The sequence below is a fragment of the Manacus candei genome, unplaced genomic scaffold, assembly GCF_025592945.1.
Source record: "Manacus candei isolate 608988 ecotype Guabito, Panama unplaced genomic scaffold, ASM2559294v1 h1tg000064l, whole genome shotgun sequence".
In the NCBI taxonomy this organism is placed as follows: domain Eukaryota; kingdom Metazoa; phylum Chordata; class Aves; order Passeriformes; family Pipridae; genus Manacus; species Manacus candei.
In genome coordinates, this window is record NW_026138112.1 from 3,664,598 (window position 1) to 3,675,050 (window position 10,453).

Consider the following 10,453-nt stretch of genomic DNA (forward strand, 5'->3'; position numbering starts at 1 on the left):
TCCCAGTAGACTGTCTGCTGCTTTAGTTTGGTGGTTGTGGTACACAAATTACCTCATTTAACATTATCTTACATGATATATTTTGAAAATGTTGACTGCCCATGTTAACCTGTGTTAAGTGGAGAGACTGATGTGTTTGTTACCCAGGCATACCTACTCAAAGGCAGCTACAGTCGAGCTCTTATTCTTTTCTTCTGCAAAGAAGGGTGGGTGGAAAGGGCTGGGAATGAAAAGACAATGGAAACACTTGGACATGGAAACAAGAGGGAACAGGTGAAAATGGTATAGAAATACCTCACCATTTAAGAACTAGAGGAATTTTAAACTTTTTCTTTTAATTAGTTTTTCTACCCAGCTGGAACTTCCTTCGAAGTATCCATGATGATTTAGTCTAGAAAGTTTATTCTGTGTCTTTTGAATTTTTTTTTATTTTAAATGTTACCTCTAATTTTTGCAGCAACAAAATTAGAAGGATTATCCCCTGCTCCCCCTATTATTTTGAAAATAATTTGATAAATATGTATTATATTTTCTTTGGGAATGATGATTGCAATGGATCACCTCACAGTTCTTCTTAAAGCCTAATGTTGCCAGCTGGTGCTGCCAGCTGCAGTACTCACCACTTCTGGAAGGAGCTTGTCCATCTTGTGTTGAAAGGGTGGCTGATCCCAGGTAGATAGAACTCTGTCAGACTGTGGAAGTGTTTTCTCTCATGCCTCTCCTGCACCTTCTTCTTAAGTAACCACCTGACTCTGAGGCTGAGGTTAATGTTTACTTCGTATGATTTCTGTTCATTTATGTTTTTTGTAGCAACTGGACAGCACTTAGAATGGATGGATTAAATATTTCAATGCCTCAACAGGAGAGGGCCCTCTGAATGGGAACATTTTGTAGCATGAGTGCTCCCTATTTTGATACAGGAAGTGATACCAGATTGAATATAAAATCTAACCCAGGTTTCAGTGCTGGAACACACACCAGCCCTTTAATATCAGAGCTTCTCCTATGGTTATTCCTTCAGAAGTAGTAAGCACATTATTTGAAATTTTTAAACGGAAAAATCCCTAAAACTTAACACTAATTTAGTTCTCCAGCACAGTGATAACCAATAGGAATGGTTAAACTGCAAAAAGAAAGGACTTATGGTCCTGCTGAACAGGAGGCTCAGAATACCATTTGTGATTGTGACAGAAAGAGGAAAAATAATTGATCATCCTATATGAGTTTGGGGAGGGAAGTGACTGGATGATGCAGTGGACAGTTGAATTAACACCCCAGTGAGGGGTGCTGTGGAGCACAGCAGGGAAGTGTAGGATTGTGAGCTGATGTGCAACAGCAAAGTACAATGAGTCCTAGGCCAGTACACAGCCAGCAGATATCAGCCATCACAGCTTCTGCTTTTGTTTTGTTTTGTTTTTAATCAGTTAATCATGCATAAAATGGGCTGAGTTTTCAAAGTCTCTACTTTGTCAGTACTCTCTCAAAGTCTCTTACTCCCTCTCTGCAGGGCTCTGATCCTCCAGCTCTCAGCACTGCCTCTAAGTTTATTAACCCTCGTGCCATCCATGAGGTACCAGAATACATTACAAAAACTTCCTCCTGATTTTGCTACAACTGATATTCACAGAGAGTGCAGCCAGTTTGCTGCAGAGAATGCAAGTGAGGGTTTTCTGCACCGACTGCCCAGGGATTGGGGCTGATCCCTGACAGTCATTACAGAGACAATCAGGACATATAGTTACTTGATGTCAGCTCAAGGAAATACAAGCTCTCTTTGTCCTACTTGGTGTTTGTTCATGTGCAGTGCTCACAATAATAGGTCCTTAACAGTGTGATATCATAATGACATGAGATGACATGACCATTGTTTGCAAGAACTATGTCTGTGTTTAATCCTTTCTTCATCCTGCTCTTAACCTTGAGCAGAATTTTCTTATGAAGTAACAAACATGAAGACAAATCTTGCTGCTTGAAAATGACAGCAATGCAGAAAGATTTGAAATACAATTGGTGTGTTATGCCTGAAAATGTTTCCCATGTGCCAGTTCTTAGAAATGTCTGTAGTTGCTGTTGTTTTCCTGCTACAGAGTCACTCTAGGAATGAGCCATTGACTCTCACCATGAAAAGCAAAGATGAATATAAAACAGGACTACTTGGATTAGTGACAAGCTATCTCTGGATTGCTTTTTGGGTTTCATTTCATTGAGAAAAGTCCATGTTAATGTTCAGTTTTCAGTTTGATTTTGAGACAGGCCTTTTTGTCAGTGGAAGTTACTGGTGGTGGCTTATCAGAGCTTGGTGCAGAATGTTTTTTCTTCAGTAGCATTCACCTCCACAGCCTGGTGACGTTTCTTCTTAAACTGGCGTGTTTTGAATTCTTCTGTGATTTCAGAGATTGACTTCCCTTTTGTTTCTGGGAGGAACAGGTAGATAAGTATTGCTGAAATGATCAGGACAGCAATAAAGATGAGGAAGCAAAAAGGACCAAGAAGCATCTGGAGAAAAAAATAGAATAAGATGAGTGATTTTCCTGGCAATATTTGCCTCTTTAGATTCTTGAAAGTGGTTGATTTGTTCCTGTGAAATGAGGAATAAGGTGATTTTACAGCAGGAATATTCATTTATCTTTTCAATCTGTTCTGGAGGCAGCAGGTAATTTCTGAGGTATTGGGCAGTGTTTTGCATAAATGGCCTCCATGTGCCAATAGCAATAAGGGATTCACAGTTTTAATCATCTGCAAGTCACTTTATCCTACTCCCTGTCCAGACCAGTCTAGAAAAAATTGATCAGTTAAAATTGATAGAGTCAAAGAGAAGGTTTGAATCAAATTACATACTACAGCAAAGGGGAAAATCATTCCAGTGAAAGTGAGGCCCAGCCAGATGACGATTCCACCAATGACAAAAGCGGAGGCTCTTGTTGAGAGGGTGAAGATTTCATTAGTAACAGATGAAACGGCTCCAGCTGAGGGAAAAACAACATAAAAAAGCAACAGTTGTTGTAGTTGTCCATTTCCCATAGATGACACCTGAGTTCTGCTACTGTGGGAATTCTGTTATATTTTCCAGACTTTCATGATCCTCTTGTACAACTCTTACAATAGTAGAGGCTGCCATTTGAATGTGGAGAATGTAATAACTACAAGTAATGTTCAGTCAGGGAACTTCCAGAGTAAATATTGGTCTTAGGTGAGTGAGATTGTAAAGGTAAGTTTGGGTCTGATGTTACCAATGTATTTTACAGGTAAGTTAAGAAAACACTGGCACTTTAGAGGAGCCTTCCTCTGCCCTTAGGCAAAGATAGGAATCCACCAGGTGAGCCTGTGTGCACTGAATGACATCCGTACTCTCCAAAACAAGTCAGTGAATCGATTAATAAGAACTTATTTGTCTTGACCCTGTAATCCAATGAGAGAAAACAGGCTTCTGATTCATCAGAGTGTGAATGATTTAAAATAATTTGTTAAAGAAATTGCTTCTTGGGTAATTAATTAAAAAATTGGAACTCCCTCAATCTCAGTCCAAACTAAGCTGTTGATTTTCAAAGATATATTCACACCTTCTAGTTCTGCTTCTATACATTCATGGCCTGTGCTTATCCATGTGGTCCAAGTTTTTCTGTTGCTTTTATTGTTATACTCACCTGGTCCTATCCCATAAGCAATGATGAATAAAAAGATGAGAACAACACTGCAGTATCGCATCCAGAGGAACTGATCCTAGAAAAGGCATAAGGAGGGTGAGAATGAGAATTAATTTTATAGCTGTAGCACAGCTGATCCAAGCATAGGAGCAGCAATATTTATGAAAAAGCCCATGGTGCTCTCTAGAACTGCTCATCTTTCTGTACTGACCACAGTGGAAGGCCAAAAGCAGCCTGCAGTGCCACATCTACAGAGGTGAGCTCGTATTCAGAAGACATCCTGACCTGCTGTTTAGGACATGAAAGCCAAGGCTGACTATCTGCTGTCCTGCACAAAGAATTCAGACGCAGGTCCACTGCCAGAGAGACATTTGCTTACACTCAGCAGGAGGCTTGTTTCGAGCAACAGCAGTATCAGTGCCATCAGCAAGTAACCACCACACAGGAGTATCCGGCGTCCGAACCGGTCGATTATGGAGCTCTGAAGAGTAGAAGAAAATTGCATATCACTGGAAGGATGGCAAAATCCAGCTGTGAGCCATCCAACAAATCAAGCATTCTCCTGGAGTTCTTTTACTTCAGAGAACACAAATCTTATTGGTACCAAGTTTGTTTTTTATTGAATTCCTTCTAGCCTCTCTAACACTACGAACTAAAATCAATGCCCAGCATTGCAGCTACTTTTTCCTAAATGTTGTAATCAATGGAAGCATGTTACAACTCCATTTGAATATATAGACACACAAATATATGGAAATGAGCACACATATTTTTGTTTGAATGACATTGCATAAGGAATTCTTATAAGAAATTAAGAAGAATGAAGATAGGAAGGAAGACATAAAAGCTGGGACAGAATTTGGAGCGAGTGGTAACAACCACTGTATAGATTCATGCAGTACCACAGAAAAATACTTTGGTTCTTAAGGAGAAAATTCATTTGTTTTAAGGAAGAATAGACTCAATTCACATGTACTTTAATTCTTAAAGCCTCAGAAAGCTCTGACTTACACAGAATATGACAGAGATGAGTTCAGAGACTGAAACTCCTAGAGACACATATGGGATTATGCTTTCCTGCAGGTTGGCAGTCTGAAAAATTTCTGAGGTGTAAAAGGTGATCTGGGAAGTAAGAAAAATATTAAAAGTTAAGCATAGTTAATAGCTATGATATGTGCCTATCCAGCATCACTTAGAACTATATCTGTCATCACTGCAAAAGCAGGGGTGCGGTGCTGGGGCTTAGTGGAGGTGACATCCTTGCTCGAGATGGGAAAAATCAAAAGGTTAATGGAGATGAAGGAAAGGTATTTGAAAATCCAGGGGAAAAAAAGAAAAAAAGAAAAAAGAAAAAAAAGGTAGTTGAAAGGAGCACATTGCCTCTAAACCATGGGGAAAAGGTGTTGTTTTGGCAAAAAGGAGAAGGAAAGGGACAAGATGGGGGGAATGAAGGCAACAGTGTCCTTGCAGGAACTTAAACTGCATTGGATCTCTTGTATTCCCACCTGAGAGGTTTCCTTAGCAGTATGAAGAACACTGGTGACGATACCACAGACCTCAGGCAGTGGGCTCTGTGTGAGAGGGAATGATGGAGACCCAGAGGAAAGGGACACTGGGGCACTGTGGTTACTTAACAGCAGATTTAAGCATGGAAATTGGGCATTGGTTACTTAACAGCAGATTTAAGCATAGAAATTGGGCAAACTCAACTGCACTCAGGCCACAGAGCTGCAGACTCAGTAACAGGAGGAGCATGGTAATGAGCTGCGGGTACACGGATGGTTCTCTCAGCACCTCCAGGACGTTCATGATTTTGGTGCCTTTTGTTATAGCCTTTTCCTTCATCAAGTCCTCAAATTCTGTGTGATAGTTCCCTTCTCCCCAGAGTTGCTTCATGGCTGCAGAAGAGACAGAATGAAGTGTACTCCTCCATCACCTGATCCACTCAGAGTTCTGTGTTTTGCAACTTTTATTGACACTAAACATTTGCAGTTCAGTCTGTGCTGTGATTCATGAGTTACTGAGCAAAGGACTGGAAGGAACACTGCTTGCTGGAACATGATGAGATTTTCCTGGAAAATGGTGTTCAGCTTGCTGTAGTATTTAGGGGTAGATCTTAAATATTTCTGATGATTCTGCTTCATCTGGAGAACTTTAATCATGTAATTATCAAGAAATCTGTAGCTGGCTAGTAGAAAAACTGATTTCCTCTGTTAACTTCACTTTCCCAAGAGTTATGGTTTAACAAACTAAGGATCTAAAGTTTTATTTTACCTTTCAAGCATCCAGCCTTGTCTCCTTTCTGCAGCAAGAGATAGGGAGGGGACTCAGGAAAGAATGGTAAAAAGAGCAGTTGAATCAATGCCACCAAGCCAGAGAAGGACAATAGCACATTCCATCTGTCTTCAGTTCCTAAAAGATCTCTATGAAAGCATGTTAGAGTCTATTTATAGTCCAGTAAAATTACAGTTTATATCTAATTTGGTATTTTCTAAATCTTAGACTAACTAAAGAGACACAAAATACATACAGTCCTTGAAAACTTAAATTTAAATGGAAGATGTTTATGTTAAGGAGAAAAATATAGATTACTACTGCTGCAGTCGAGCAAAATAAAACTTCCCCCTTAGTGCATGTCTGTTTCTAGAACTGGGAGAACAACAATTCCCTGCTATACAGAAAAAAAAAAAAAGTAGGAAATTGGATGAGAAGGAGTAGTACAAGTACCGTAATCCAAGAATTCTTGCTACAGTTTTTCCCAGTGCAAAAAACACCGAGGAGGTCACATTTATAAATCCACGTAGCTTCTTGGGTGAGATCTCTCCAGCATACTGAACATGAGTACCCAGATGTATTCCTAGAGGGAGAAAGAGGAGAGTGCTAAAAGTGTAGAAAGAAAGAGAGAGGGTCCCTTTTCACTTCCATTTCAGCTGAAGGTTGCTCTGTCCTCTCTCTTCTGAGCTGTTTCCCATATATCCTCCACAATAATAGACTGAAAATTTACCTTTTACTTTAAGCAAGATATTTAGCTAATCCAGCAGATTTCTCTCTCTACCAGACCTCTTGAAGGCAAAGGATGGCTCATCTTACCTTTTCCCAGTCTGTTCCTTGCTCCACTGGAATACTGTGCATGCCTGGGTACTCCCAGCAGGAAGATTTCTGTATCCACCCCAAAGAAGTCACACTGACAAGGAGTAGTGGGGAGTCCTACCAGCACAGATGCCCTCGAGGAAGCGCCCAACCAGGATCATCTCAAAAGACTTGGCTGTCCTGCTGAAGCCTGTGTGCAGCGTGGCTATTATTAGGATCACATCGTTGAGCAACAGACATTTCTTCCTGCAACAGCAAACAACACCTGGGTATGAGCCAGGTTTTACTTTTTCATCCTAACTGATGTCTGCCTGTTCTCCCCTGGATTTACAGACCCAGCCTATGGTCATGTTTAAATCCATTCCTTACAGGACAACCAAATCTGATTCTGAAAAGGCATGATGTCTTTGCAGAGGAGTGAAAGGGAGAAGCCACATTCCTCTTATCCATGCTAACACTGTGTGAGCAAACCACGAGGCTGAAGGAAATTCCTGCAGGATAAATACTGATAAGGAACAATCTTTTTCACTTCTTTGCTGTGGGCAAGGCTCCCATCTCAAACACTTCTTGTATCTCCAGAACAAGGCAAATCCAGCTTCACTTGGAACTTGCTTCACTGCCCACCTCAAGTGAGAGAGTTTCGGCTTTGTCCATTATGGCATCCCCAAAAAGAGGGTTCTAAATGTGGCCTGAGGGATTTCTGCTATCTTTGCTGGAACTCTGATTATTCTTACAGAGGAATGACCCTGCACAACTTTTTTAAAGCCTGTGATCAATTAAATAAATAAATTTTAAAAAGCTTTTGCCTACAGAATATCCATCTCCTTCTGCACTACTGCAGTACTGTTGGGCTTCCTATGGCATTACTGCCCAACCAAGAAATTTCAAAGATTTATTTTTTACTGAAATGTCAGCAAAGATACAGGAATTGTATGGCAGCAAAAGCTGAGACAAGGGAATCAGAAATAGTCACACATTCACGTCTCTCCCATGTACTCATGTGTACTTTTATGTGCTGAGTAAATTCTGCAACAGCAGGTGGCAGTGAGATTCTGATATCCCTTCTATTAGGTGACTGATTAATTCCTTCCCCTGCTGCAGCCCTGAGTAGAGAGCTGTTGGGAGATACACTTACTTTCCAAATTTTGCAGTCAGGTACCCACTGCACAGACACCCCATCATCCCACCCACGCAGTACAGGGACACGATGACGGACCACAGCAACGTGAGGGTCTCCTGGTGCAGCACAGAACCGTATCGCTCCAGCCACGTTTCATTGAGAAACTTCTGAATGTACTGGGACAGAAAAAGAGATTTGCATTCCACTGAGGCACTAATCACAGTAGTTCTTCATAATGTCTACAACTTCGAAAAAATGAGGTTATTGGCATTACAGAAAGCATGGCTCAAGGACATTTGTTTGCAAATTGGGATTGATATTTCCTCTCATACAGCCCAACAGTGTAATAGAACCTTTCAAAAATTAATTATAATCTTTAGTGTGTTGAATCCTTGCTCTCCTACACTAAATATAGGGGCCTTTTACTCATTATGGTGAAATGCAAATGTTCTTGTTGTATGTAGCAGATACAAAGAGAAAAGGGCTGAGCTGAAGGTTGAGATTCCATCAGCTAGTTTTTAATCTTTTCTCTCCATGACATAATCTTTAAGGAAGGTATCTCAATATGTTGTTTCCACACAATTCTTTGTGGAGTTGTTTTTGGAGCACATCTCCCAACAATCATAGAAAGAGCTGGTAGTAAACTGGCACAGCAACACCTAAGAGCTTTTGCAGAGCATTTTTAAAGTGTAAGGTCTAGTCCCACAAGGAACACTTAGAGATGTGATTTTATGAAGGCTTTGCTTACAGGAGAAGTATAATTGATCACAGACATTTGAAAACCAGAGAGGTGGGTTCCACCAATTCCCAGCACCACAATCATTAGCAACAGCTTCCGGTATTGGACCTGCCAAAGACAGTGAAACACATCCTAAGTTCCTGATGCCACCATGGCTTTCAGACCACATAATTTATGGGGTCTTATATCTCCACATCTCTATTATTAAGAAACCTTTAAAATGCAAATACCCATTTTTAATTTTTCAGTAATCAAACAAAATTAATGAGAAATTGTTAAAATGCAAATCTGCTCATTCCGTTATGTTCCTGTCCTGGTCATTAGGAGCCTGAAAAGATGCAGTCTCTAATTCTGTTAGTTCTGATAATCATGGGGAAAAAATCATAAAAGCCTTGTTCAGGTAGTTTGTGTTTACTTTTGTGCTAGAAAGACACTACAACATTCTTGAATCCCTTTTTTGCTTTCAACTTTGCCTCCTCAAATACATTGTTCATCACTTTCCAGAGATTAATCAAGTCTGTCCTCTTAAATTTATTTTTTTTTTTTACATTTCCCCTTTATTATCCCCATAGGAAATGCCATTTTTAGAGTCCCTACCCGACTGACTTGTTTGTGAAATGCTGTGTTTCTGTGGCATACACTGAATTTTAGAGCACCCCTCACAGGCACATACGTTTTCGGGTATTTAGTCAGGTCACACTTAAAACAGACAAATATCTTCAAATATCCTTGAGAGTGCAGGGCTGTAGAGTGGAGTGGAAGGTTTTTTCTCTGTTTTGTCTTTTTCATTGTTACTATTTTCTTTATCTGCCTCATAATGCCCATTCTTTCCTGATTTCCCAAGTCCTCTTTTAAGCGTCTCACTCTTTTGTAGTTCTAATCTATTTTCTGGAGATGCCAGAACTCATATTGCTGAACTGGTGTTGTCCCAAGCACATGTTCTGTTGCTCATTTTTATTGCAAGGACTGCTTGATTCCCTTTGCTGTAATCTTTAAGACCATGCTGCTGTCAATGACTAGGGCTAGAACACAAGAAGTTGGATACTCACCAGGTCTGAAAGGAAACCAGACATTTCCCCTTGAAACCCTGCCCTCTCTGAGAGCTCCTGTCAACTCTGTCAGATGAGAGAGATGGTTTCCTCACTGAGACTATAAGAGTTTGGGATCACAGCACAGAAGTTAAATTCTAACTACATGGCTTTTAGCAAACTATGTCCTCCTCTGACACTGGCCAGGGCCTCTTCTTGCTGGTTTAATTATTCTAAGACCCAGATACGACAAGCTGATTACAACACTGGTAAATGTTTATCCTTGAATTGGGAGTGCTCCCCTTTACTCACACTGCTAAAACACCTGCATGTTCCTGTTGTGTGAGGAATCAGACAGTGCTACCATCTTCCCTTCAGGGCAGCAGAGTCCCTCTCCACTTCTCTGACAAGCATCTTAGGCATCCTCCTCTCCACTCTACCACAGAGATAATGCCCTTAGAATTGTAGCTGAGCTGTAATACCTCTTCTTGCCTTCTATAAGATTTTCAATTGCTTGAAGTGATTAGAACAATTTCCCAGTTGCAGGAAATGAAATATTGGAATATTGGTATATTGGTCCTTGCTAACACCCAGAGGGTCACACTCTTTCCAGAACCCTCAGAAGCCTCACTCTTGCCTCTCTGTAACAGTGGAATTGACCCACTGGGGGCCAGAGTGGGATCCCATATCTCAGTTTCCACACTTCTTCATGCTGTACTGCCCCTTCAAGTCTGTTTTTATTTTTTCTTTTCCATCCCAAAGGGGTTCTGCCAGAGTCAGAGCAAACCCCTTTTCAGGCACCTCAGAGAGGGACTGTGGGCAGGGGAGATGA

The 10,453-nt window shown here is 40.7% G+C and overlaps 1 protein-coding gene across 2 annotated transcripts; it reads right to left on the reverse strand.

Annotated features, from left to right (window-relative positions):
• Positions 1 to 1,864: 1,864 nt before the first annotated feature.
• On the reverse strand, positions 1,865 to 9,774 carry LOC127479035 (solute carrier family 2, facilitated glucose transporter member 11-like). 2 transcript variants are annotated; one of them, XM_051805518.1, is made up of 12 exons: positions 9,643 to 9,774; positions 8,603 to 8,701; positions 7,870 to 8,030; positions 6,856 to 6,980; positions 6,372 to 6,501; positions 5,919 to 6,067; positions 5,439 to 5,542; positions 4,656 to 4,766; positions 4,024 to 4,125; positions 3,645 to 3,720; positions 2,839 to 2,966; positions 1,865 to 2,496 (listed from the first exon to the last, which is right to left on the reverse strand). In XM_051805518.1, the coding sequence occupies exons 1-12, from the start codon at positions 9,664 to 9,666 to the stop codon at positions 2,290 to 2,292; spliced, it is 1,416 nt and encodes a 471-aa protein (XP_051661478.1). In that variant the 5' UTR covers positions 9,667 to 9,774; the 3' UTR covers positions 1,865 to 2,289. The 2 variants fall into 2 exon arrangements, with proteins under 2 accessions (XP_051661478.1, XP_051661477.1); XM_051805517.1 differs by having other exon boundaries at positions 5,355 to 5,542; positions 9,643 to 9,773.
• Between the last annotated feature and the right edge of the window lie 679 nt (positions 9,775 to 10,453).